This window comes from Selaginella moellendorffii, unplaced genomic scaffold (genome assembly GCF_000143415.4).
Source record: "Selaginella moellendorffii unplaced genomic scaffold, v1.0 SELMOscaffold_1, whole genome shotgun sequence".
NCBI classification, from domain to species: Eukaryota; Viridiplantae; Streptophyta; class Lycopodiopsida; order Selaginellales; family Selaginellaceae; genus Selaginella; species Selaginella moellendorffii.
The window spans coordinates 5,858,010-5,885,267 of NW_003314262.1; the positions used below are offsets into that span (position 1 = coordinate 5,858,010).

General features: G+C 49.7%; 6 protein-coding genes, 1 long non-coding RNA gene and 1 other non-coding gene across 8 annotated transcripts; 3 read left to right on the forward strand and 5 right to left on the reverse strand.

Moving 5' to 3' along the window:
* Positions 1 to 3,974: 3,974 nt before the first annotated feature.
* LOC9629126 (thaumatin-like protein 1) lies at positions 3,975 to 4,884 on the reverse strand. The gene is made up of 2 exons (XM_024683948.1): positions 4,788 to 4,884; positions 3,975 to 4,729 (listed from the first exon to the last, which is right to left on the reverse strand). Exons 1-2 carry the CDS (start codon positions 4,834 to 4,836, stop codon positions 4,026 to 4,028), a joined length of 753 nt encoding a protein of 250 aa, XP_024539716.1. The 5' UTR covers positions 4,837 to 4,884; the 3' UTR covers positions 3,975 to 4,025.
* Positions 4,885 to 6,555: 1,671 nt separating this feature from the next.
* LOC9646946 (U-box domain-containing protein 43) lies at positions 6,556 to 9,847 on the forward strand. The gene is made up of 3 exons (XM_002961750.2): positions 6,556 to 7,875; positions 7,943 to 8,243; positions 8,289 to 9,847. The coding sequence occupies exons 1-3, from the start codon at positions 6,643 to 6,645 to the stop codon at positions 9,797 to 9,799; spliced, it is 3,045 nt and encodes a 1,014-aa protein (XP_002961796.1). The 5' UTR covers positions 6,556 to 6,642; the 3' UTR covers positions 9,800 to 9,847.
* A 3,441-nt stretch (positions 9,848 to 13,288) lies between these two features.
* On the forward strand, positions 13,289 to 14,094 carry LOC9646947 (photosystem II repair protein PSB27-H1, chloroplastic). Its single transcript, XM_002961751.2, has one exon. It carries the CDS (start codon positions 13,440 to 13,442, stop codon positions 14,028 to 14,030), a length of 591 nt encoding a protein of 196 aa, XP_002961797.2. The 5' UTR covers positions 13,289 to 13,439; the 3' UTR covers positions 14,031 to 14,094.
* Positions 14,095 to 16,246: 2,152 nt separating this feature from the next.
* Positions 16,247 to 18,445, forward strand: LOC112350643 (pentatricopeptide repeat-containing protein At3g26782, mitochondrial-like). The gene is made up of 2 exons (XM_024687185.1): positions 16,247 to 16,273; positions 16,321 to 18,445. The coding sequence occupies exon 2, from the start codon at positions 16,409 to 16,411 to the stop codon at positions 18,416 to 18,418; it is 2,010 nt and encodes a 669-aa protein (XP_024542953.1). The 5' UTR covers positions 16,247 to 16,273; positions 16,321 to 16,408; the 3' UTR covers positions 18,419 to 18,445.
* LOC9629128 (probable proline iminopeptidase) lies at positions 18,416 to 20,345 on the reverse strand. The gene is made up of 11 exons (XM_024687226.1): positions 20,170 to 20,345; positions 19,996 to 20,120; positions 19,721 to 19,913; positions 19,487 to 19,625; positions 19,288 to 19,422; positions 19,140 to 19,238; positions 19,025 to 19,055; positions 18,878 to 18,963; positions 18,702 to 18,812; positions 18,598 to 18,646; positions 18,416 to 18,547 (listed from the first exon to the last, which is right to left on the reverse strand). Exons 1-11 carry the CDS (start codon positions 20,244 to 20,246, stop codon positions 18,465 to 18,467), a joined length of 1,128 nt encoding a protein of 375 aa, XP_024542994.1. The 5' UTR covers positions 20,247 to 20,345; the 3' UTR covers positions 18,416 to 18,464.
* On the reverse strand, positions 20,277 to 20,349 carry TRNAF-GAA. The gene has a single exon. It is a non-coding gene; the product is annotated as a tRNA-Phe (tRNA).
* A 64-nt stretch (positions 20,350 to 20,413) lies between these two features.
* Positions 20,414 to 24,853, reverse strand: LOC9646948 (leucine-rich repeat receptor-like serine/threonine-protein kinase BAM1). The gene is made up of 2 exons (XM_002962247.2): positions 20,966 to 24,853; positions 20,414 to 20,871 (listed from the first exon to the last, which is right to left on the reverse strand). Exons 1-2 carry the CDS (start codon positions 23,640 to 23,642, stop codon positions 20,477 to 20,479), a joined length of 3,072 nt encoding a protein of 1,023 aa, XP_002962293.1. The 5' UTR covers positions 23,643 to 24,853; the 3' UTR covers positions 20,414 to 20,476.
* A 1,547-nt stretch (positions 24,854 to 26,400) lies between these two features.
* Positions 26,401 to 27,185, reverse strand: LOC112350688. Its single transcript, XR_002993853.1, has 2 exons — positions 27,058 to 27,185; positions 26,401 to 27,005 (listed from the first exon to the last, which is right to left on the reverse strand). It is a non-coding gene; the product is annotated as an uncharacterized LOC112350688 (long non-coding RNA).
* Between the last annotated feature and the right edge of the window lie 73 nt (positions 27,186 to 27,258).

Sequence of the window (27,258 nt, forward strand, 5' to 3'; positions counted from 1 at the left end):
GAATGTAAGGTGTGTGGGGATGCTTCCGAGGGGCAAGTGTTGGGCCTGGATTCGTGGTGAAAAATCTGCTTCTGTTCCAGCCCCATGTTTCTATGGGGAATGAAAGCAAGTAGGATTTTCAAGATGGTGTTGGCTATATTGTTGCAACACCGACGCCAACCATACGAAGCAGCTTGAAGACACTATAGTGACTAAACCTAATGCAGTACCTAAAGAATGGCCGGTTGCTAATGGGGTCGTGCTCACCTCGGATGAGATTGAAAACCTTGAGAAATCTAGTTTTAATCTTGAGAGGAGAGTTGGAGACATGAGTGAGAGGAGCAGGACTATTCCTACAGAGATGCACAGGAGGCCAGCACGAAAAGGTAAAGCAGTTAAATTTATTGGTACCGTCTCCAAGCAGAAGCAAGGTAAAATAAACTTGGCTCAAACACTTGAGTGTGAGATTCTCTCCACGAAGTACATCACTGCGCTTGCAAAAGAGTACACAGTCAAAACAGAAGGTGGAGAGTACACAATTGCCATTCACGACTTTCCTTCTTGCACATGTCCAGACTTTACAAAGCGCGAGGAACATGGGAAGGCATATGCTCCTTGCAAGCATATGTACTACATCTTCATTAACATCTTGCACCAGGATCCTAAAGTGGATATTCATATACACCAAGCAAGCTTTACTATTGTTGAGTTGCAGAAAACTTTTGGAGCTAATTAGATTTCTCCAACACTATCGATGTTTATTCTCTATCAATAAAACTTATTATACTTTATATAATCAATACAAATGTGCTTTTTCATTTCACTTTTCATTTTATATGCTTCCGAGTGTTCTTCTTGCAATACTGCCCATAGTACTCGTGTGTCTCCATTTCTGTCTTTACCATCTCAAAAAAGATTTCATGGTAATCTTTCGGGTGTGTGATGTTGCAGTGTGTTGCAAGAGCATATATACCATCATACTGATCATTGCTATTGTTTCCACCATACGCTAGAAAACATATGGGACACTTCTTGAAAGTGGCAAAATTGCACTTTTCTAAAACACGTAAGAGGGCATTCTTTTTCACCCAATTTGTTGCACCCTCTGTCATTGCATTTATCTCCAATTCATGATCACTATCCTCGCTATCCTCTCTTTCATTCTCTTGTATGATTTGGTTATGCTGTGCAATGGGATAGTTATTGCATCTCCTAGCCCTTGAGCCCTGGGAAAAAAGATTGTGAGAGTTAAAATTACCAACACTAGAACCCATAGACATTTGTGGGTGTATTTCCCTTTTTTCGAATGAGAGTGTGAATGAAGATTTATAAATTCTAGACAGTATGCTACGAAAAACCCCTCAAGAATGTATTCTATAAAGAACCAAGTCTTTTTTTTATATGCAATAAGCTTACATCAACGGTTATTTTTTTTCCTTTCAAACGGTTATATGTCTTTACATAGAATCTTATTTCAAATTTAATAATTTTTTAATTCTGACAAACCTAACGTTTACTAGCCAGAAAGCATAGAGTACAAATTTAAAGAAGTGACAAGAATACTCTTTTTGCAAACATTTTATTTTATGTTCTAACAAATGTCCCTATCATTGCATATAGTAAATATTTAAATTATTAGAACAAAAAAGTGTTCTTTAGAACATTTCTATCTATATAATATATAGAGAGTTATTAAATTATTAGGTTCGCCATAACCTTAAAATTTTAAAATTTATAATGTTTGTACTAAATTACAATTGAAAATTGAGCTCAACTCGTGAGCTCAACTCTTCAACTTGTGAGCTCAAGTATGGTCCGTACCCCCTGCTCATAGTCCACATATTAGATGAAAGACAATGTTGACGACTTTAACAATGCTTGCAATAGTGTAGCATGATAAAAAAAATAATCAACAAAACAACTAAGAATTAGCCATCAAAAGATCAATCAACTTATCAACAACTCAACAACCTCATAAAGTGATCAATCAACTCAGCATGAATTGATGTGAATTGATCAATCATCATAATTCAATTAGATCAAATAAACATTATCCACTATACACCACTCCCCTTTAATGGGAGGATTGAATATCTTGATTGGTTCCATTAGAAGATATAAGAAAGTGCAAAACACTTTTGAGCTCATGAGCTCCAGCGTTAACCTTGTGAGCTGAGCTCAATTTGTACTTCAAGCAACCTTATTAAACCTTGGGGCCTTACAAATGTGATGTGGCTTGGGTTTAAAGAGGGGCTTCTTGGGTCAAGGGCCAGAGATGTTGAAGCTTGTGGCCCTAACAGAAACAAAATGCATGCCTCGTGGGAGCTTGCAGCCCCAGGCAAATATCAGTTCAGAAGTGAACCAGTTTTTTTCCAATTAGTTTGCATGCTAATCAAATTTGGCTGAACCAGTTCAAGTGCAAATCACATTTTGCGGAACCAGTTTAGCTAAGTCCAGATCTAGGTTGCACTAATGGCCGCCTCAAGCAGCAAGAGGGGGTAGAGTGGTTTACTTTGTAAATTGAATTATTTTGGTTGGCACAAAAGTTTCTTACTAGTTTTAACGTGTTAAACTTAGTTTTAAGGTTGAACTTGAAGTTTAGATTTTATAGTTTTAAGGTTTTTTATAAAATAAAATAAAAATCTAGTTCACATACAGGAAAATTTAGTTTGCATATCTACAGACCAATGAGACTTTAAAAGCTAGAAAGTGTGTAGACTTTAATTTTAACGAACAGATAGCAAATTAATTGAGGATCTATATTGTTTCAAGATTTATAGTTGATTATGTTGATTTCCATTGACTTGAGTTCAACTCATGAGCTTAATTCAATTTTTTGGACATCTCCCTATAACAAGACAAGTTAATAGGTATCATAAAATATATCTATCTTGAAGATTTTGATGATGTGTTTGCTGAAATAACATGAGTAACTCAGAAAATGTTGGTCGTTAGCAAAGTTTTTGTGGATAAAAAATCATATATGCTTGTCAATCTCCTCTACATTGCTTCCAGAGTCTTTGAACCAGAGTACACCTGTGCCTTGAAACCTGGCTACCAGGCCCTCAAAGTCCTCCCCCTTGGATGCCGGATCATAGCTTAGCTCGCTTAGAAGGCCAAAATTAACATATTTTCATCAACCTCGCTCCGTCTCCGAGCAGGAGCTGGCTTTTCTGCAAAGCGGACAGGAGCTCCTTGAATTGGCTGTTTGTGACGTGACGCCACCGCCATGCGTCAGATCTCCGCTTCCATGTCCTCGGTCCGGTCTATTTCTGGTCAGGACTCCGATATAGCCAAGGACGAAAGTGAGGCTGCTCCGGTAATCCTTTTCTGGAACATAGCCTTCTTTGTAGAGTTTGGTCACCTCGCGTTCCACAGCCTCTAGACGATCGGCCTCCTTGATCCTGCTCCGGAGAGTGGCCAGCGAGGTGGCACAGCTCGGCCCAGAGGAAATAAGTGCTTCGAACAACTTTGTATACAATGGTGCGAAGCTTGCCATCGCTGCTTCCTAAAGAACCAGTGAGACTTAGTAGAAGCCTCGCAGTACCTTTCCCAATATTCTTCGACTGCATCCAGAGCAAGCATGGTGCCATCGTTGCTCAGTGCTCCCGCGGGGAGAGGCTGGAGGAGTGACGAGAAAAAGTTGACAAGAGTGGAGAGGGCTTCCTCCGTGACGGATGCGCAGGCACGGAGCTCGGCAGCGTTGCTCTTGAGCAGCGACGACAAATACGCCTCGGGAAGCCAGTCGTCACGCCCAGATGTACTGGTGGAGCTGGTGGAAGCACTCCGTATCGCGCCCTTTCCATTGCAAAGTTAACCCTATCTTGCCATGTATTCATCCCAACGTGTAATTGGATCGTGATTCTGATTTACCTGCAATGTGGAGGCCTCTGGAAAGAGCAATGTGTAGGTGGTTCTGAGACTTTGGATATACTGCGAGTACTTCTTTAGAAGGACCGGTGGTATGGTTGGGATTGCAGAATTTGAGGCAAGTGGAAGTCTTTTATTTCTTAACCCATTTTATCATCATCGTTTCTTGACTTCTTTTAAGGGGGACAGAATGTGGCAATTATTTCAGAGGCTCCCAAGCACGAATAGCTCGAGGTGTTTGCTTCGCAAGGATAAGTTGACGACCTTGGGCACGCGTCCTTGAAAGCTCTCGCGTATTGGCTTGGACTGCACTTGAGAGGACAAGTGTATCTCCCCCGGCAGCAGTACTGATCCTCGTTGAGTCCCAGGCATGGGCTCTTGCAAGCAATCACTCGTCCAATGTTGCTCTTGTCCACCACCGCCAGCTCCTTGGGACACCCAGAGTTTGCATCGCTGCCGGATTTACAGCCCGCCCAGGAGCACGACGAGTTCCTGGGAGCGATGGAGATGGCCAGATTGTAGCCCTCGAGCAGAGAGACGGAGTACCGGGCCGGGAGATTGAGCTGGGCGATGGTGGCTGGCGGAGTTCCACGCTTGGAGCAGGATATATCGCCCGAGCCACAGTCGCCTGTGTCGCAGATGAATTTGCTGGTACTGGATCCGGGTGCCTGGCGCCAGGAGCACCCCGTTCTTCCCCAAAACCGGCCCGACCAGTCACGAGGGACGAAGAGCGAGAAGGTCTCGTCCGCGCTGAGCTCGGTTCCACTCGAAAATGGATTCGACACGCCCGGGTCAGTGGTCCATGCTGCCCACACGGAGAAGGAGCACGAGTTTCTCAGTCGGATCAACACGCTGCTGTCTTGGGCTCTCGATCCATGCCCTGTGTCAGAGAAGGTTCGATTTTTGGATCTACGGAAGAAGAAGAAGAAGAGACTTGCCTGCGGCGAGTGCGAGGAGGAAGACAAGAGCAAAAACTCCACGACACATCTCCAACGTTGTTGATGATGACTTTGGGAATTGCTCATGCGGTTCTTATAGCAAGCGAGCCTTTTGACTTGAGACAGTGATGCTGGCGGGCGCTGTTTCGAAAAGTCTTGGTCTCATTGCTGCTGATAAGATTGACAGCTGCTTCATTGAGTGTGACCGATCACCAGCTTTCGACCGACAACCAGTGAAGGATTAGAATGGTCAATCCTTCATTTCTACGCAGAACCTATCTTCATAGGAGAATTATAGTAAGTTCTTTCTCATTTTTCATTGTTCTCCAGGACCTCAGTTTGATCGTGTACGAGCGCAAAAGTGCTGAGGCAAGTTCAAGAGCTGATCGAACCACCATATTTAGCCCATCTCGCAGTCGGATGTAGAGTCCGAGGTCTGGGACTGGGCTTGGTGGCGTGGGCTAGTGGGATGTCGGGAATGGCATCTGTAATTCATTGCTGTCATGTCTCTGTCCATATGCTTGTCGTCAGCGCTCCAGGCGGGATGTGAACGATCTAGTAGCACACAAATGCAACCTCTACTTCATCTGTGAGAGTCAAATAGTAAATCTACGCTCGGGCAACTTTCTCAAAAATCAAAAATCAAATATGAAGTTTATGAAATTTCTATGAAGTTTGGCCTAAACTTGAGACGTCTCATGTACTGGACAGAACGTGGCAGTTATCTCTATATAGTTTGCTTCGCAAGGATAACCTTTCCTTGAAAGCTCTCAAGGGGCTGGACAAGCGTAGATCTGCCCGGGCAACAGTAGTGATCCTCGTTGAGTTAAATTTCACTTCTGATTTAGAGTCACCTTAATCTCTAATGTCATGAAGTCGTCTGTTTTATCCTCAAGCTTTTCATGCAGGCAGTTAGTTGAGAGTCTGATATGGTCTTTGAAGAGAAGTGACCAAGAGACGTTTCTCTTGAGCTTTCTATTGAGAAATTCTTTTACAGTGCAAGAGTCGCGCTCTTGGGACAAATCATATATGTCTTTGTCAGTTGCTAGCTTGAATTCTACCATCACCGTGTATCACATGCAATAAGTATGCAAGAAAACACAGAAGCATAGATATGACAGACGACCAAAACAATGCATAGTATAATTGTTCAGCGACACAATCTCAGAATCGTCAACACGGAAAATCCTGTAACCATCTGCAAGAAAACTTATTTTTCCCTGAGATTTCAATTGGTTGCTAGCGAGTAGACAAGAAGTGCGCACGTCACTCTTACATAGCAGTGCCAGGGGCAGCGGCTCACGGAGCGCTCTCTTCAAGCCCTCGGGCTCCAGGATGGAGAAAGGGAATGGCTTCTAGCCCAAGCTTTGCTATTGTCCATCGCAGCTGCTAAAGCAAACATTCAAGAAAAGTTACAAGAGCTGAGGGCAAGGAAGATCTTGTCATCGGCCTTGCAGCGCTAGCTCAAGAGGCCCTCGTCCAAGCTCACCCATTGTAGGAATCGAGCGCTGTCGCTGACCTTGGGCGCCCTGATTCTTTATATGCAGTCGAGAAGCGTGGTGCCTGGAGCTACAGGCACGAGCTTGCAAGAAGGGTGCTGCTTCACGGCAGCTTGATCCGGCGCTAGAACTTCACCATCGCCAACCACACAGTACCGCCACCTATTTCCTTTTTTCAACTTTATAAGGCTCTAAAGTATTCGAATATTCTTATTCAACCTTTTCATACTAGTCAATCCTGCTGACAGTCAAATGCCATGCCACAAGGGTTTTGTGTTGCGCGATCACGGGTATGGCGCACTCGGTGACGGCTATGGCGCATTCTCTGCGGCGCTGACGGCACTCTCGCATCGAGAATGCTGCCGGGGCGATTTGGCGGCGTTGTTCTAGCGCCGGTGTCGGAGCTCCTGGCCAGGGTTCTCGTCCAGATCGCAGAGACAGTCGTGGCGGCGAAGGATGTGCTCATCGAGAAGGAGAGCTTCAGCCAATTGGCCAGGTATTTGGAGAAGATCCGGCCGCTGCTGGTGGAGCTCCAGGACAAGAATCTCGCGGACGATGTTCCTCCGCTCAGGAAATCGCTCGAGACCCTGGGCAAGGAGATGAGGAAGTCGCAGGAGCTCATCGCGCACTGCAGCTCCAAGAGCAAGATCTACTTGCTCATCAATTGCCGCTCCATCGTCAGCCAGGTCCAGGGAATCACCCAAGAGATTGGGCGGTGCTTGAGCCTGGTGCCAATGGCGAGCATGAATCTCTCGGCCGACACGAGGCAAAATGCCATGGGTCTTCTCCAGGACATGCAAAGCGCTCAGTTCAAGGCAACTCTCGCGGGGGAGGAGATCGTGGGAATGATAGAGAATGGAGTGAGGACGCGTCGTCTTGACAGTAACTTCTCCAATGATCTGCTGCTACAAATCGCTCACGCGGTTGGGGTTCCAGAGAATCCAGTGGCTCTTCGCCAGGAGCTCTTGCAGTTTAAGAAGGAGAAGGAGGAGATAGAACTCCACAAGGACCAGGCAGAGGCTTATCAACTCGAGCAGATAATTGGGATCTTAAACGCGGCCGATGCCGCGACCACGGCAGCCGAGAAGGAGTCGACGTACAGGAGGAAGAAGAGTTTCGGGGGGATTCACGCTCTACCTCCACTCCAAACTTTTTGCTGTCCGATCACGCAGGAAGTCATGGAGGATCCCGTGGAGATAGCTTCTGGACAGATCTTCGAGAGGAGTGCCATATCGAAGTGGTTCTCGGCTGGAAAGAGGACGTGTCCGACAACCAAAGTGGAGCTGGACTCGCTGGAAGTGAAGCCGAACTTTGCTCTTCGCCAGTCCATCGAGGAGTGGAAGGAGAGGAACGTTATCATCGGTATCGGAGTTGCGCGGTCGAAAATTCTTTCGGATAACCAGGACGACATTCACAGTGGTCTTCGTGACTTGCAGAAGCTAAGCGAAGAGAAGTCCCTGCATCGATACTGGATTGCCTCGGAGCGCCTCATTCCTGAAATTGTAAGGCTTCTCAAAGGTGGCGGACGAGATACAAGGAGAAGGGCTCTAGAAACGCTGTGCAGTCTTGCAAAGAGTGACGAGATCAAGGTACTCTACTTTTTCTTTTCTCTCTCCCTCTCCATCACTTCTGAGGACTCTCGTGTTAGTGGATCAGGAAGAAATCACGGCAGAAAGCGCCATCCCGATCATCGCTCGCTCTCTAGCTCGTGACGTCGGGGAGAGCAGGCAGGCTGTAGCACTGCTGCTAGAACTGTCGAAAATTCCTACGAGCTTGGAGCAAATAGGAAAGGCTCAAGGCTGCATTCTGCTTCTGGTGGCCATGCTGAGAAGTGAAAATTCGAGCGCGGTGGAAGATGCTCGACAGCTGCTGGCAAACTTGTCCGGCACTGACGCCAACGTTATCCAGATGGCCGAGGCGAACCATTTCGGGCCCTTGATCTCACGTCTAGATGAAGGTGAAATGCTATGCGTTTTTTCTTGTTCTCACAGAAGTTTTGCAGGGAGTGACGCGACAAAAATTCTCATGGCAACTGCGTTGTCGGACATGAGCTTGACGGACGAAAGTAAAGCTACGCTTGGCAAGACAGGAGCAATCCAGCCTCTGGCGAGCATGCTCTCTTCTGGTAAGCCTGAATTCCAACAGCCAGCTCTTGGAGCTCTTGCGAGCTTGTCAACGTATCCTAGCAACAGGGAGGCCATGATCGCGGCAAATGTGCTACCTCCGTTGCTCCAGCTATTGTTCTCCATTGCCTCGGTGGTGATGGCTCTCAAAGTACAGGCCGCTGCTACGATAGCCAACATTTCTTCGTGGGACGGTAGTGTAGCTGGGGACCAAGGGGACGTGGTAGACAAGTTTAGGATTCTCCAGAGTGAGGATACAGTGGCTCGACTTCTCGCGATGCTCAAGCTCACAGATCCTTCGGTGCAAGCTCACATACTATACGGACTGGTGGCAATGTGTTCGAGAAGCAGCGCCAAGACTCTCCGACTAAGTCTGAGACACGCAGGGGCCATGGAGCTGCTTATCAGCTTGTTTCTGGAAGCCGAGGATCAAGAGGTTAGAACAGGTTCCTTGAAGTTGGTGTTTTGGATCTCCAGGGATACCACAGGCAAGGATCTGGCCTCGCACGTAGACTCTCCACGCATGGAAGCTCTAGTGAAGTTCATCACCTCTTCGCAAGACGCTGGAGCCAGCAGCGCGGCCTTGGGAATCATTGGCATTCTCCCACAGGCGGATGCTCAAGTCATGCGGCTCCTCCAACAAGCCGGGGTTTTGCCTGCCGCCATCGACGCTCTCTCCGAAGCTCTGTCCAGGATCTCGACCAAGGAACCATACAACACTCTCCTCGAGAACGCAGCGGGAGCGCTGTTACTCTTCACGAACCCCTCCAACGTCGAGGTGCAAACGCAAGCCGCTGGAGTGATACCATCGCTGGTGAGGCTGCTAGAGATCGGGACGCCGCTAGCAAAGTCCCGGGCAGCCACAGCGCTGGGACAGTTCTCGGAGAACTCGGGCAAGCTGAGCTCCAGAGCTCCAGCTTCCAGAGGCTGCTGTAGCCTCTTCGGGCCACGCCGCGACTTGGGCTGTCCAGTTCACGGTGGCAAGTGCTCGGTGCGATCGTCATTTTGCTTGGTGGAGGCGTGGGCGATCGCGCCGCTGGTCCAGACGCTGGGTAACGAGGACGGTCTCGTTCACGAGGCTGCGCTTGGGGCCTTGACAACTTTGCTCTACGATGATACGTGGGAGAATGGAGTTCACGTCATCGCGCAAGCGCATGGCGTGAGGCCAGTGGTGCGGCTGTTGACGAGCGGGAGCCCGGGGGCCAAAGAGAAGGCGGTGTGGATGCTCGAGAAGTTCTTCCGGTTTAGAGAGTACCAGGAGGAGTATGGCAGGGCGGCCCAGATGCCACTGATTGATCTCACGCAGAGAGGTAGCGCGTCGACAAGGCAGCTTGCTGCGAAAATCTTGGCTCATCTGAATGTTCTTCACGACCAGTCGTCATACTTTTGAAAAATCATCCTAGATTTCAACCTGGAATATAGGCCTTTTCAAGCCAAACAGGATCACTTACATGAACAATCCTGTTGCTCCTTGCAACGACACACTAAAAATCACTGCTGCCTAGCCTTGTCACTAGCTTTGTTGGCGACCTTTGCTAGAACTTCTGCTAATATCTTAACCTAGGGCTGGCCACAGGTTGGACAATTCACACAGATTAGTTGATCCTGAGCAATTCTTGCTGTGATGCACTCCTCAGACACTTGTAATCACCATTGCACCACTAAGGGCTGTTAGATGAAGAATCCTTCCAAAAACCTTTTCTTTTATTCCACTCCTTTCACTTTTACACACATGCTAGAAAATGCCTTTTCATCAACCTCCCTATATTCCACTATAACCAAAAAAAGAAGGATTATTCTTGAGTTGGCTTTGCAACAAATTCTCTCATCTTGCAGCCATGGAGGATGGCTTCAACTACTTCGCTACCAGGATCACAGTCCTGGCCACCACCCACCACTTTGGCTCCTGTGGCCGGTAACTGTGCCAGCAGATTTAGTCTTGTGCTGTCTCTGATCTGGGCTTGCAAGATGCACAATAATTCCAAGTGAGTAATGGCACACCAGGCTATTGAAGTTGTTAATAAGCATGATGGCTGGAAACAGGCAAGCTTGAATGGCTATGATGGATGGGGGTATGCCCCATCATATAGACCACCTATATTTTTAAGATATAGAATCTATTTGGAGGATGCCACATGGCACATGGATGTCAATGGTCCTGATTTACAAATAACATGCCATACAATGGACGGCTTGGAGACATGAACCAAGTACTTAAAGCTGGTCTAAACACGCTCAGAGACAGGCTTGCAGCATATAACATGTACAGAAATGTGTTGTGACATGACAGACATCTTCTTGTACTACATTTTGTGTAAGGAACCAAGTCTATTAATGAATTTACTTAGCAAATGATGCTAAACACAGTTTGTATTAGTGATAATTATAAAATTATAATTAAACATGTATTTATGCCTAATACAAATATCTATTCATATAAAATATATTTTAAAAATTTTTTAATTGGTTTTTATAATAGTGGCTAATTAACAGCTAGCCAAATCATTCTTCACATGAGTCAATTTATTGTCCTGCCAACTCAAAAACCTAGAGCTGTTACTATATAGTCCTATATTTCCAACTCAAAGAACAGGATGAAGTGGTGTGGATGGCGCTCATCACTGGGTTGCACGGCAGATAAAATGTGTTAGATTCAGCTTTAGTGTACTTTTCTTCTTTATTTCCTTGGCTTGAGATGGTTTGGACAAAATTTTAAAGTTGGCAAAGTTAATATTATGATTCAATGCAAAGAAAACAAAGATCTAATCTCCCTAGACTATGTTACACCACCCAACCATCCCTGACTTTTCCTGTGGACCTTTACGAGTCTGGAAACTTCTAACACTTTTGGTCAATGCAGCATGTCTAGGGAATTCAAGTCATCACTACTTGTATTCGTTGAGGACCTCATTACCTGGTGGGAGCTTAGTGGGAAGAGTGCCAATCTCGAGATATCCCAGCAACATGGCCACAACTTCACTCATTGTTGGTCGAGCTTCCTCATGTTTTTGCGTACACAGCATGGCAACACGGAGCAGTTTAGAAACCTCCTCCACCACATAGGCACTGCCCAGCCTCTTGTCAATGCATTCGCTCATCCTGTTTGCCATGACGAGTTTCCAAGACTGCAGCCATGAAAGCATTGGTTATCGGTTCTAATTTGATCGACTTACTAGTTGAAGTAAGAGCTCCTCTTCGGCTGGCAATGCCGGATCCACGCACTTTCTGCCGCTGGCGAGCTCGAGGACGAGGATTCCGTAGCTAAAGACATTGGCTTTGGCCGTCAATCGCCCTCGAGTTGCGTACTTTGGTGCCATGTATCCACTAGAAGAATGGCGTGAGTTTTGTCCAGACTGCGGAAGGATGAGGAGATCAAACTTACAATGTGCCGGCCACCTTTGTTCTAATGAAGCTTTTGTCCAAGTCGAAGAGCTTTGATATCCCAAAGTCGGAGATCTTTGGCTGCAGCTTGTCGTGGACATGGGACTCCTCGTGCAAGTAAGCAAGACCACGACTATCCCAATGGCAATTTGAAAGCGTGACTGCCAGTCAACGAACGCGTTTGATCCAGAACCTGCGGATAAAGCTTATCGTTAGAAAGAATGGAGAGAAACAAGGATTATTACTGAAGAGCGCTCGGTCAAGGCTGCCTTTGTTGAGAAACTCGTAGACGAGCAGCCTTTCATCTGCCTCAACACAATAGCCTTTGAGCCTTACAAGATTTCGGTGCTGAATTCCCGTGATAATGATGATCTTGTTCACGAACTCTCTTTTGCCTTGGTTAGACTGCAAGGAGAGCTTCTTCACTGCTACTTGCGAGCCATTGTTTAAGGTGGCCTACAAGAAACAAGATAGTTCTAGGCGTGCAACTTCACAGAATAAAGAACTAACCTTGTAAACAGTGCCAAATCCACCTTGTCCAAGCTTGTTCTTCTCGCTGAAGCTATCAGTGGCTAGAGACAACTCCTGGTACTTGAACACAACAGGACCTTCAATGCTTCCTGTTGTCAACGAAGCAAACCATGTCAAAAACGGGAAGAACACTCGAGAGAAAATAACACTTACTTTCGATGTCGGTATCGTCTCCACGCCTCTGGCGCCCAACCAACTTGGTATGTATCCTCCATCTCCATATGGCAAAGCCAGCAACACCCAAGAGCAAACAAAGTCCCACTGCTCCTCCCACGAGTCCCCATGGCCAAGAAGAGGAACTGGATGCTCGAGCCGGAGGAGAAGAACTTAATGGAGGTATTGGAGCTAGCGCAGGAGCTGAAACATTCGGACCCATCACCCCCAACACACCTACAAGCACAAGCTTCTCATACGAGATGCATCTAATGATATTAGAGAAACTTACTCATTTTGACCACAGTAAAGTTGTAGTTCTCGAATCTCAAGCGGCAGCGATTGGAGGTGTCGTTGATCCAAAGCACGCCACCCACGGCAACACGAGGCGCAGCTTGTCTGATCCGACATGTTGTAGAAGCCAGTGTGGCCGTAAGCGGTGTCGGGGAAATCGCCATAGCCAAGGCATGACGCGAATCCATTGGGAGGATTCTGCTCGTAGAGGAACTGGATGACCGTCTCCACATTCTTCTGGAACTGGCTCCCTTGGGTGGTCTTGCGGGTGGCGTTATACACGACACCAGGTTTGGTGTCGCTGCTTGGCTCGTCGGGTGGAATGCCTTGCGCTGCCGAGCCATCGAGCAAGAACAGGGGGATCATCCATAGCAAGATCAAGAGTGCCATTGCCGTGCTTCACGCGGCTGAGCCAAAGAGAGTATGTCAGGTACAAAGCTGGTCAAGTCACACTCTAGCAATGTTAATATTAAAGTTTTTTAGTTAATTTAAAATAAAAAATTATATTCTAAGCAGTAAATTCTTTGATCCTTTTTCTAATTATAACGAAAGAAAATACGACTGGATAAGCATACGTGTCATATCTGCGGCTTGCTATTGGCCCAATCCGAATCTTTAGAATATGCTTCATCAATGGAGGGTTTTCTCGCGGAGCCGGTTTGTTGTTGGCTATGGCAGCAGCGGCAATGGCATTCTCCTCCTCCTTCCTGCGACTTCCCAAGATTTCCGCTCCACAGCAGGTACCGCAATCGCCTCCTTCAGCTAGAAACCTCTCAGGGGTAGCAAGATCAAGCGTGGAGCATGCCAATCCCATTAGAATGATCCAGGAAGAAAAGTTGGAGAGCCCACCGTCGCTCTCGCGGAGGCAAGCGGTGTTGGCTTCCACCACCGGCATTGTGTTGGCGGGGATGATGGAGCTCCATCCCTGCGCGGCATTGGCAGACTTCATCGAGGATTACAAATCGGACACCGAGGCCGTGATTGCCAAGGTGAAGGAGACGCTGGCGCTGGAGAAGACAGATCCGGCAAAGCCCAACGCGGTGGCGAGCCTCCGGCAGAGCTCAAACTCTTGGGTCGCCAAGTACCGGAGAGAGAAGAGCGTCGCCGGGAAGCCCTCCTTCAGCAACATGTACTCGGTGCTCAACGCCATCTCCGGGCACTACATTAGCTTCGGGCCCTCGAGCACCATCCCGGCCAAGCGCCAGCAAAGAATCCTCGAGGAAGTGAAAGACGCCGAGAAGGCGTTGAGTAGGGGACGATAGAACAAGGCTTTGACCAATAATCAAAATCTGGCATATTCACTGAAAGATGCCATTTTGGGTGTCATTGCAAATAGTCTGAGGTGGCAGACACCTGTACCATAAGCCGACACGTAGGCATATCACATGGGTAAAGGAGACCATGACACGTCAGTAAGTGTTAGTGTCCCAACGCTATAACCTAATTTTTTGTGGCAACGGTAGCTTGCTACCTGGCTTCTCCACGTGTCGCTTTGGCCCCAAGAAGCATTTGTAGAAATTATAGACTAATTCTGTTAATTTGACTTGCTTGTTACAATCTCTCTTTGCTATACCTTCCTGTAGATGGAATTGTTTAAAACCCTTCAAACCTTTGCAAAACACGAGCCGGGTCGGCGGCAGTCCACAGCACCGAGTCAGGCTTTGCAAGCGAATCGAATACCTAGTCTGTGCTCTGCACCGAGCGTATGAATCCAGCAGCAAGCACGCGATGATCGCGTTCTCGTCTGTGATTCCACGCCGGCATATCTCCGAGCGGGTGGTGACCATGGTGCCGCTGGCCTTGAGAACAGCCACGAAGCTCTGAGTGTCCGGCTCGTTTGATCGTCCATGACCATGAAAGCTAGCTCTTCTTCTCTACAATCTGCGAATCCTGTATGAGCGCGTTCCATGTAACCAAGTCGCGGTTCCAGCACCGGCAAAGTGTCGGCCATGCTCCCACACTTTGCATACGCGTCTACCAAAGTGTTCTTTATGAAAACATCCGCCGGTAAAGCGTGCACGGCCATGGATTTCTCCACTGAGACTGGCTTCACCATCGGACTCCTCCAATCCCAAACTCGTACAAGCCATCGAAAGTGTGACCATCAAAGTGGAAGCTTGTGCTACACTCCATACTTGCACGAGCCGTTGGCCATTCTCGGAGTTCCAGGAGACGACGCTATGGAAATCCATTCTGGCGAAGACTCCCACCATGGATGCTAACCAGCGTGTTTGCAATGTAAATGCCAGAGTCGTGTCCATTGTGGCGCCTGCGTGGACGAGCCTTCCCTTTTGTAGCTCCTGCACGCTTTCTGGGAGATCACCTCAAAGCTGAGCGATTTTAGCAATGAAACGTAGAGAAGGTGAAAGAAGAGCTTTCAAAGAGGAAGGAGAAGAATAACTTACAGAAAAATTGCATTCTAGCCTTGCTTGAACAACTTGAGAACGCATTTTCGCATCGCCGGTCAAGTTTGTATTGAGTTCGATGATATCAGAGCGAACTTAACACTATTGTGAAAAACAATTCTTATCGACCCTACTAACTTGTTTTCTCTTGCGCGGCTAGGCTCAGGATCTAGCACGAAAATAAAAAGCCTGCAAAGATTAAACAGCCACGAAGTTTCCAATTCGAGTATGGCTCTCTATTCCAAGCGAGACATCGAGACGAAGCTAAGAGCCATCTCCCATGCGACTCTGGAAATCCAGTTTAGAAGAATAAACCACTTCTAGAGTTGGACTCTTACTGCCGATAACTGAAGGGAAAGATCAGAGGACGTCAATCTTTTATAGAACGACGTCACATCGTTTTGTTCATCAGGCTCAAGAACTGACACAAAGTTCTTCCAAGAAAACGGGAAGATTGAGCTTGTGTTAAAGAAAAGTTCACACTTTCACCTGTTTATAGATCCAATCGGGCGAAACAAGCTGTGATATAAGCGCAGTGACACCTCCCGGATAAACTTGTGTGTAAGCAAGTCCTACCGTCTCTCCCAAAGAACCACCATCTTTCGAAAAGAAAAAACAAAGAACGAACACGTTGAAATTGTTTTAGGAGGTCCAGGAGCTGGATGCACGCGAACACACGCACAGTTCTTCGATCTCAAGCACTATCGTGTGACCCTACTAAAAAATTTAAATTCTAAACTCTCAACACATGCTATTCCCTTGATTTACGGGAAGAGATCCAAACGGAATTGATTCCAATCTCTTAGATGGTAATATTGGCAAATTTATAGACTTGTTTGATTGTTTTGATTGATATAAAAAAGTGGTATTTCGATTGATGATATGTGGACTACGTTACTGTCTAATTTTTTGGCTACCCGGCCTTCCACGTGTCATTTTGGCCTACCCCGTTTAAAGTTTAATTCTAAGAAGCATAGTTGTTGATTTAGGGTTTATGGGCAATTTTCTTAGGGTAGTGGTGGTTCATGGGCGATCCTGGCTCAACATGAATGGAGCTTTTTCAATCGCTCCAATGTCCTCGAAACGATCAATGCTTTGAGGTAATCTCCCAGCTCGTCACTGCCTTGAAATCATGCAGGAGCTCCAGAGACCTCCAAAAGGGAAGGCTCGTCCACGCAAACGCCGCTCACAATGGACACGACTCCAACATTTACATTGCAAACACGCTGCTCAGCATGTACGCTAAGTGTGGAGCCATGGTGGACGCTGCTCGAGTCTTCGCCAAAATGGATCGCCACAGCATCGTCTCCTGGAACTCGCTCATCCTGGGATACGCCGAGAACGGCCAAGGCGAGCTCGCGCTGGTTCTCTTTGCGAGCATGGAACGCAGGACAAGCTTCCACTTTGATGGTCGGACTTTCGTGGCTGCGCTGAAGGCTTGCACGAGTTTGGCCGTGGAGGAGTCCAAAGCTTCCGGCAGCAAAACGATGGTGAAGCCTGTTTCACTGGAGAAATCCATGGCTGTGCACGCTCTCGCGGCAGCCCGAGGCTTTCAAGAGGATGTTTTCGTGAAGAACACTTTGGTGGACGCGTATGCGAAGTGTGGGAGCATGGCCGACGCTTGGAGAGTTTTTGCCGGTGCTGGGAACCGCGACTTGATTACCTGGAACGCGCTCGTACAGGGATTTGCAGACTGTGGAGAAGAACAGCTAGCTTTCGAGTTTCTCTCGATGATGGAGGTGGAAGCTCTTCGAGCGGATGGTTTGAGCTTTACTGCCAGTTTCAAGGCCTGTGCCGGGCTGGCCGAGAAGGAACAAGGCCGGGAGATCGACGGGACGATGGTAAAGACCAAGGCTCTCGAGAAAACCATGGCTTTGCACGTCCAAGCTTCTCGGAAGAACTTAGACTCTCGCGAGATCATGGTGGTGAACGCTCTGGTTGACGCCTATGCCAAGAGTGGGAGCCTCACGGACGCGAGCAGGGCCTTTGCGAGAATCCAGAAGCGAGACTTGGTGCTGTGGAACACGCTCCTCGCGGGACACGCATCAAACGAGCACGGAGAGGAAACTTTGGATCTCTTCTTCCAGATGATCATGGATGATCACACCGAGCCGGATGCTCGGAGCTTCGTGGCTGTGCTCAAGGCCAGCGGCACCATGGTCGCCTTGAGCGCCACCCGGTTGATCCACTCGGAGATATGCCGGCGTGGAGTCGCGGACGAGAACGAGATCATCGCGTGCTCGCTGCTGGATTCATACGCTCGGTGTGGAAGCATGCAAAGCGCACTCCAGGTATTCGATTCGCTTGCAAAGCCTGACTCGGTGCTGTGGACTGCGTTGCTTTCAGGATATAGCCGCGAGGGAAACACCCGGCTCGTGTTTGAGACGTTCCGCGCGTTTCTCGACCAAGGCTTTCTTCCAAACAGTGTGACTTTCGTGTGCCTTCTCACGGCGAGCAGCCACGCCGGCCTGGTCGCCAAAGGCCAGGCGATCTTCCAAGCGATGGAGCTAAAGTTTGGGATCCAGCCAGGGCCGGAGCACTACCTCTGCGTGGTGGATCTCTTGGGACGCGGTAACAGGCTAGACGAAGCCGTGAAGATGGTGGAAGCCATGAAAGGTGCTACAGTCGGGCACTGGATGACCGTCTTGGGGGCTTGCAAGAAGTGGAAGAACGCAGAGATGGCAAAGCTCGCTTTCGAAAAGGTGGTGGAGCTGGACGAGAGAGATCCTGCTGCTTACTCGCTCATGCTTGCGACTTATGCGAGCTTGGGGATGTGGCAGGAGATGCCGCGAGTTTACGAGATGAGGAGGAAAGGTGGCGGGCTTGCGAGGCCGGGATTGAGCTGGTGGACGGACGAGACGGGGGCAGTGCACAAGTTCGTGGCCGGGGACGTGCGGCATCCACAGATGGAAGAGATCCAGCGAAAGTTGGGAGAGCTCGCGGTGAAGATGGACGAACAAGGCTACGTTGCGGACTTGGCGAGCTCTGCGAGGAAGAGAGCTTCCGACGCCGAGAAGGAGAGGTCACTGTGTTGTCACAGTGAGAGGCTGGCGATCGCGTGTGCGCTCGTGAATTCCTCCCCCGGGACTACGATCAGGATTGCGAAGAACTTGAGAGTTTGCGACGATTGTCACTCGGCGACGGCGTTTTTTTCCAGGATTGAGCGGCGGGAGATCATCTGTAGGGACTCGAGCAGGTTCCACGCGTTTCGCGATGGTGCTTGTTCGTGTGGAGACTTCTGGTAAGATTAAAGAGGTACTTTCATTCGCAAAAACGTTTTCCATTGCAACTCTAGCGAGCTAAGAACTTGTTTGTAGCTAGAACAAGCTCTCTTGCTATACCTTTCTCATACATGGAATGGCCAGAATCTCCCACTGCGAGTATCACCAGTTTAAAACCTTTGCGAAAAGCTTCTCAAGCATACCGATTTTCAGCTCAGCCTCTGGCCACGCGCAGTGAAGGTCGACCGCATTCTGGAAAGACGAAACATCTAGCAAAATGGGAAGGAAAGAATCGCGAATGACTCACAACAACGGGACAGACAAAATCGTAGCGACCATGGATGATCACACAAGGAATGTGTCTGATCCTCCTTACTCCTTCCAAGAGCTGCTGGTCTTTCAGGAATCCGTTTCTCATCTGTGGATGTGTTAGCAATGAAACAAAGAAGAAGAGAAAGAGAAAGAAGGAGAAGAAGAACTTACAGAGTAATGGCATTCTAGCCTTGCTTGAACAACTTGAGAAGGCATTTTCGCATCGCCGGTAGGAAGCCACTCAAGAGTTTGATGATCTACGAAAAAGAACATGCAATGGTCGTGAGAAACAATTCTTATCACTGTTAGACTACCAACTTGTTTTTTCTTCCGCGGCTAGGCTCAGGATCTAGCACGAAACATGAAAAGCCTGCAAGTATTAGAAGCAACAAAAAGATCAAACAGCCACGAAGGATTACAGCAATACTCTTACTTTTCCGGAAGGATTCGAGTATTGCTCTCCATTCCAAGCGAGCGATTGTTCTATTGAGAAGAAGCTAAGAGCCATCTCCCATGAAAACCAGGCCCGACTCTGGAAATACCAGTTATTTTAGAGGACGAAACTAGAGCTGGATTCTTACTGCTGATAGCTGGCGGGAGGGATCAGAGGAAGTCAATCTTTTGTAGAACGACGTCAAAACATCGTTTTGTTCGTCCGGCTCAAGAACTGACACGAAGTTCTTCCAAGAAAACGGGAAGATCGAGCTTGCACCGCCCTGGTGAAGAAAAGTATGGTGAAAAAAGAAAAGAAAAACTCTAAGTTCAAGTCCAAACTTTCACCTGTTTGTAGATCCAATCGATCTCCCTCTGGCGAAACAAGCACACTCCTCGCAGTATAAGCGCATGGACAACTTGTGGATAAGCTTGTGCGTAGGCAAGTCCCAGCGTTGCTCCCCAAGAACCACCAAGAACAAGCCATCTTTCGATAAGAAAAAACAAAGAAAGAACGATTGAGTGACGAGATCCTTCTTGGAGAGTTGAAAGTAAAGAGAGAAAAGTTCCAAGATGACGAACCTCTCGACGTTCAAATGCTTCCGTAGCTTCTCCAGATCATCCACAAGGTCCCAAGTCGTGTTCTCTTGGAGGCATCCTTTCGGCGTGGATTTGCCACAGCCTCTCTGATCAAACAGCACAATGTGATAGTGCTGGGAATCGAAGAACTGTGCATGCCTTCGTGTGCATCCAGCTCCTGGACCTCCATGAAGAACTGCAAAAAAAAAATTAAAAAAATCCACTTGAGAACTCACAGATTTCTACGCAAGTAAGACGCTCGACCGATCGCCACTTACACACGGCTGATTGTCCGCAACGATTTCCAAAAGTCTCATAGTAAATGGTGTGGAGCTCCGAGACTTTGAGGTAGCCATTAGAGATGCTGGAGCTGGGAGCAAACAAACTGGAAGAAACCGCGGCTCTACAAACAAAAAGGAAGATAAAAGACTTTGGGTCGATGGGTAGCAAACCTGGAGGATTGGAGCGACACATTTCTATGGTGGTGATGGACATAGCCGCCAGTGGAACCAAAGAACACCATCGCCATTCTTGGCGGAACTTAGGTCCTTCCTTTTGGAGCGGTGAGCGTGGATCGAACACGCGACCTTCAGATCTTCAGTCTGACGCTCTCCCAACTGAGCTATCCCCGCTTATCCGTCTAATTAATCCCATTATCAGATTAAGCACGATTTGTTCTTGAGCTAAACGAAAGACTAAAACAGAAAAAAATATTCCCTTGATTCGTATCAACAAGCTCTTGTCTATGGCCGAAGAAGATCAAACTGGGGACAGGAGCTGCGACTGCGAGGATGACAAATCCCCAAAATCCGTGCTGCTCTCCTCCTTGTTCTTCCCGGGCCTGGCATCGCCCAGCATTTGCACAACATCCCGCATCGTCGGCCTGTCCACCGGGAGATCGCTCGTGCACAGCAGCGCCACTCTCAGCACCAGCATGATCTCCTGGAGCGGCAAATTCTCCTCCCGGATCCGCGAGTCGAGCACCTCCAGCACCCCGTCCTTGGTCTGGATCTTCTTCCTCACCCATTGCACAATGTCCACTCCATCGCCAAACTCCGGCTCGATCGGCCGCCGCCCCGACACGAGCTCCAGCAGCACCACTCCAAAGCTGTAGATGTCGCTCTTCTCGTTCACCTTGAGCGTGTAAGCATACTCTGCGAAAGTTCCCAAAAGTTCGTTAGAACCGGACACTCAAGAACCCTAAAAAACCACCTCAAGAACCCCAAAAAACCGAGCTCTCTCTCTCACCTGGGGCGATGTAGCCATAGGATCCGGCGATGGAGGACATGGATTCCGATTTCCCCGAGTCCTGGAAGAGCTTGGCGAGGCCGAAATCCGCGACGCGCGCCTGGAACTCGGCGTCGAGGAGGATGTTGTTGGATTTGACGTCGCGGTGGACGATGAGCGGCGAGCAGTCGTGGTGGAGGTAGCACAGCCCATTGGCGGCCTGGAGCGCGATCTTGTAGCGCGTCGCCCAGTCGAGCATCACGGCGCCCTTGCTGGATCCATGGAGCGCCTCCCCGAGGCTGCCATTGGGCATGTATTCGTAGACGAGGACGTTGGTCTCCTTGTTGGAGCAAAACCCTAGGAGCTTGACGATGTTGCGGTGCCGGATCTTTCCCAGGGTCTGGACCTCCGCCGAGAATCCGTGATCGCTGTGGCTCATGGAGCCGCCGATCTTGCCGCGCGCTACCCCTGCCGCGGCCGCGGGATTGAATCCCGAGAGCTTCTTCACCGCCACGATCTCGCCCGACGGCATCACGCCCTTGTAGACGATGCCCGATCCACCGCGGCCGATGATGTTGTCCTCGTTGCTCAGGCATTCCAGGATGTGGGCGACGCTGAATCCCCCCAGCTTCTGGAACGCGGTGAGCTTCCAGGCCCCGGCGCCGCGCGATCGCGGGCGCAAGAACCCTAGCCGGCAGAGGTAGCGTCGGTACTTCCGGAAGAAGCAGCACACGCCCACCACCAGCACCAGCAGCGCCGCGGAGAAGAGCGCGCCGACGAGCCACGCCAGGAGCTCCGGATCGCTGCGCCCGCGCCCATGGCCGCCATAGCCGCGAGAATTAGGGTTCTTGGGGCACGGCCCCAGCGGCGCGCCACACAGCCCGAGATTCCCCACGTAGCTGCTGCGATTGAAGGCCTGATCCGTGGCCGGGATGGCGCCGCTGAGGCGATTGTAGGAGAAATCCACCGAGTTGAGGCTCTGGAGCAGCGCGATCCCCCGCGGGATCCCGCCCGAGAATGCGTTCCTGGAGAGGTTGAGCACGCCCAGCACCTCGAGCGCTTCCAGCGATCGCGGGATCTCGCCGGAGAGCTGGTTGACGCTGAGATCCAGCATTGTGAGCGAGCGGCAGCTGCCGACCTCTGGAGGAATCCCTCCCGAGAAGAAATTGTGAGTGAGATTGAGCTGGAGGAGCCATTGCATCCGCCCCAGCCCCGCCGGCACCGCGCCCGCGAGGCGATTGTAGGAGATCTGGAGCTCCTTGAGCATGGAGAGCGCTCCAATCCCCTCGGAGATCTCCCCCCGGAGAAGATTCTCGCTCAGATCGATCTTCTCGAGCTTGGGCGCGGCGAATTCCTCGTCGCCCATGACCCCGTCCAGCTTGTTCCTCATGAGCTCCACCATGTCGAGATTGGGCAGCGCGAACAGCCCCCGCGGGATCGCGCCCGAGAGGAGATTGTCGCCCAGCCGGACCTTCTCGAGACTAGCGCACGATCCCAGCTCCTCGGGGATGGATCCCGAGAGGCGATTTTGCTGGAGGATGAGCGTCGCGAGCTTCCCTCCGCGGCAGAGGCTGGATGGGACGCTCCCATTGAGCGCGTTCTTGGAGAGGTCGAGCATCCATAGCTGCCCATTCCCGCCCAGGAACTCCGGGATGGCGCCCACGAATCCATTCCCCCATAGGAAGAGGACTTCCAGATTGGGCATGTCGCCCACGAAGGAGGGGATCTCCCCGGAGAGATTGTTGCGGAAGAGATTCAAGAGCTTGAGCTCCTGGAGCTTCTCCAGGCTCGCGGGGATCCCTCCGGTGAGCTGGTTGCACGAGAGATCCAGCGATTGCAAGGCCCGGAGGCCGCCGATCGCGTCGGGGATGGATCCGGCGAGGGAATTGAGCTGGAGGAAGAGCGTGTCGAGGCGGCGGAGCCCTCCCAGCTCGATCGGGATGGAGCCATTGATGCCGGCGCTGGCGAGATCGAGGCGGCGGAGACTCTTGAGCCGTCCGAAAGATCGAGGGATTCCTCCGGAAAAGTGGTTGTAGTAGCCCAGATAGAGCTGCTCGAGCGACTCGAGATCGCCCATCTCGGCCGGGATCTCGCCGCTAAGATCGTTGCCCGAGAGCGCGAGGTATTGGAGGCTCTTGATGGATCCATACTCGCGTGGGATGGAGCCCGAGAAGAGGCTGCCGCCCAGGTGGACGTGGGCGAGCAATGGCAGCGCCGAGAGGCCGATTGGCAGCGCGCCCGTGAAGTTGTTGTTGTAGGCGTCGAGGATCGCGAGCGATGGCGAGGCGGAGGAGAGATTGGCGGGGAAATCGCCGCTGAAGTTGCAGTGGGAGATGTTGAGGTAGCGGAGGAGCGGCAGCGCTCCCAAGAGCTCCGCCGGGAGGGCGCCGCCGAGATCGTTGACGTCGAGGGAGAGATTGGCGAGGGCGGAGAGGCGCGAGAGCGTGCCCGGCGCGATCGATCCCGAGAGGCTCATGTTGGAGAGCGTGAGAGAGGAGACGCGGTTCTGGGAGTCGCAAGTGATTCCTGTCCAGCGGCACGGCGTTGCGTCGGATTCGTTCCAATCACGCAGGTGGGTCGCTGGATCCTCGATCGAGGCCTTGAATGCCAGGAGTGATTGGCCATCCGGTGTCAATCCCTCTGCCGCGGCCGTGAAGAACACGAGGATCGCCAAGAACAGGGGAGTGATGGGCGTCATCCCTGATTTGGCGATCGCGATGGGAATGGAATGTCGTTGATCTTGGGACGAGAAGAGCTAAGCTAGAGCTGGACACTTCACCTGATTCGCGATGACGCGTCGCGCTCGCCCGCCATAGCCAGGCAGAATCAATCAAGCTATGGTGGCGATGATGAGCGCTGTGATGGAGGGGCAAATTCGGGGAATGGCAATGCTGCTCCCGGGCGAGTGTGGGTGATGGGGGGATCGATCTTTTGCGCCATTGGGTCCCTCACATTCGCTCCAAATCATCACTTTGACGCCGCGCTGTGGCTCGCACACTGGGGACAAAAGATTTGGGGAAGAACAGAGTGTCGAGAGGAGGAGGGAGAAGAAGATGGAAAAAAAAAGTTCTTTTGTTTGTTGCTCGTCGTCTTTGTGTCAGATCACTGCTGAAAAGAGGGAGGGGCGAGCTGTGCGCGAATCATCCACGGATGCGCAGAATGACACAGGGGAAAAAATCGCTAAGAAAAAAAGAAAAGGAGCTTGGAAGGACCGAGAACTCCTCGCTACACAGCACTAATCCGTGAAAGCTATGGCGTGTCTGTTGGTCGGTCCCCAGCTCCAGCGGAAAAAAACTAAATAAAAGCCCTCTCTCTCTCTCGATCGATCGATCGATCTATCGATTGTTCGCTTCGTCGTCGTCCCCCTCTTTCTTTTGATTTCTAATCACCACCCGCACTAGCACACACACACACACTCTCGAGAAGAACAGTGAAAGGGCGCGAATCAATGCGGGGCCTGGCGGCTGCAAAGACGAGATTCTAAGACCGCCCAATTCGACCCATCATCCCGATGCATCGACCAAAGCCTCCAGAGATCCAGCAATCCAGAGAAAAAAGATATGAAATCTCTCTCTCGCGCAATCGCAATCAGCTGGCGGCCGAGCTCTCAAGCTCCAGTGCTATGCCTAGGACTGAGACGAAAAGATGAGAAATTCGAGATTCGAGATTCCTCTTTTGGCCGCGACTCGCGAGGAAGAAGAGGAGAAGAAGAAGAAGAACCCTAGAAAGCTATAGCGCGCGCGAGATGCGTACTCCTGACTGACACAAACAAATTCTGGCAGTCAAAGAGGAGAAATTACTCGCTGCGATCTCTCTGCGATCGCGAGCAACAATGTCGACTGCTAGACGACGCAGAGCTCACGGACAGTGAGAGCGATGTAGGCGATCGATCAAGTCACTGTGTTTCTTCGTTTTTCTTTTTCTCTTCTTTGGAGGTTTCGATCAATCGACAGCGCTGGGGATGAAAACAACCCCTCCCGAGCCGACGCGACGCGAGCGTTTTTGAGCGTTTTTAATTCTCCTGGGTCGAGCCAGCTCTTATCTTCTTCTTTTAGGGTTCTTGCCCGCCTTTTAGGGTTTTACAACAATTTCACCTGGCACATTTACTGCGCACTTTCAATGTAGTAAAAACTGGCAGTGCTGTCCTTGTTGTTTGATTTACATGAAATTACTTTTGACTGCGCCCGTGCGACTTCTAAAATCCCGCTTAAAACTTAACTCTATCTAAATCCAAGGACGTAGCGTAGGTAGTAGGTACGGCGCGGGTGCATGCATGGCTACGTACGGGATACCCCACCTTCTACGTCGCCGTCAACTTGAATGAAAAATATTTTGATCCTTGGCTGTGTTCGTATGATTTTAGGGGTTTGTGTCACTCTCCGAGAGTTCTTTGTCACCAGGGGGATTATTAAATCGCTCGCTCGCTGCTTAAATAATCGAGACAAGGACGCTGTAGCATATGACAAAGAGACAAACTTCTCCAAAAGATTATGCGATACGAGGCATGTGATGAACACTCTCTACTAAAATGGATCAAAACGCGAGGGCGATTGACAAAGATGAGCGAGCGTCTAGGCCTAGCAGACAATAAACAAGACAAGCGCTTGTTCGCAAATCGCGATCTCCAAACCTCGTGCTTTGGTCTAAGTTATCAACTTCGTCTAAACAAGACGTCCAGTCCAGGGACTTTTTACGGAAGAGGTAAGCGCGATAAAACAAAGGAAAACTTTACAGGATTGCGTAAGCCGGCGATGAGAGCAATGAGATGAGATGAGATGAGATGAGATTCACGTTGCCACGGCTCCCGTGACGCAAGCTCTTTGACCGCGCCGAGTCCATTCAATCCCATTAAAAACACTTTAGGGCTTTCGTCCAGCGCGGCGTGTACGGTGATTCCGAGCAAAGTGTTGGAAACATGTCTTCGGAGGAATCTGCGTGCTGTCTTCCACTCAAAAAGCCAAGACGCGAAATTATTCCAAATAGTATAGCATATTCTAGTTCAGAGCATCTTTCTGTAATATGCTCATTTTAAAATTTTTTCTCCAGGGCGGGAATTGAACCGAGAACTTGGGATGCCAGGTGTTGAATCTGCCGCGCTCGGTTTCATGCACGAATTGCCGCCACCTTCGCTGGTTTTTAGGTATTTCACTTCTTCTTCTTCGTCGATCTTTGGGTGGCGAAGCGAGAAGAAGGCGCGCGATTGGAGTGGATTGAGAGGAAATGCTGGATTCTTCCTCCTCCTCCGGGGGAGAGATCACCAAGGAATGGCTTCGCAAGCACTGCCGGAGATTAGGGCTCTATGTCACGCCCTCTCTCAATGACAAGCTCTATCTCCACTACCAGGGCTTTGGAGAGATCAAGAACCTGGAAGAATACACTGTGAGCGATCTTCGTTCTCTTCGATTGCTACGTTTTCACGGTTTTGCTTGTGTGCAAGCCAGGGACTGAAGATGCTGTTCCTTGAAGGGAATTTCTTTGAGTCTTTGGATGGTCTACAGCCACTCGCGGAATTACGCTGCTTGTAGGTAGTCTCTCTAAAACTTCTAGTTTTCTCAGCTCAGCTTCGATTTGAACGCGGAGAAAAAAAAAAAAAACAACTCTTTTCCAGGTACGTCCAGAAGAATCAAATTGCTTGTATCAACCATCTCGAGGATCTTAAAATGCTGGACACCTTGGATCTCAGGTTGGTCGCTTCTTCTCTTCCACGAACTTCTCTTGTTTGAAGCTCTCGTTTTGCTCGATGATGCCGACAGTAACAACTGCTTGAAAACGCTCGAGAATCTCTCGGCTTGCCCGAGCCTCAAGGTCCTGCAAGTCTCAAACAACTATCTCAAGTCTGTGGAATCCATCGAGCACCTCAAAGACTGTACCTCGATATGGTAAGCATTGTCATCTCTTTCTTCCAGCTTGTGGTCGTGACCCTCGAGCTTGGGAAACTCCATGAAGCGTTCTCGACGTATCGTCCAACAAACTTGACGATGGAGAGGGAGTTTTGAGAGTTCTTAAAGCCATGCCCGAGCTTACCGTGCTTTACTTATCCGGTAATCCATGCGTAACGAACCTGCAGCACTATCGCAAGGTAAGTCCATGTTTTAAACTTGAGAGAAGCTTACCACTTTGCTGTAGACTGTGATCTCGAGTCTTCCCAAGCTCAACCATCTGGATGATCGGCCAGTGTTTTGGGACGAGCGTCTTTGTGCCGAGGCTTGGTAAATGAACTCGCTTGATCTTTATCTGCCCTGCCCTGTTGAGTTGTAAGACCACTGCAGGGCCAGAGGTGGATATCAAGCTGAGCAAGAGGAACGAGAGCGTGT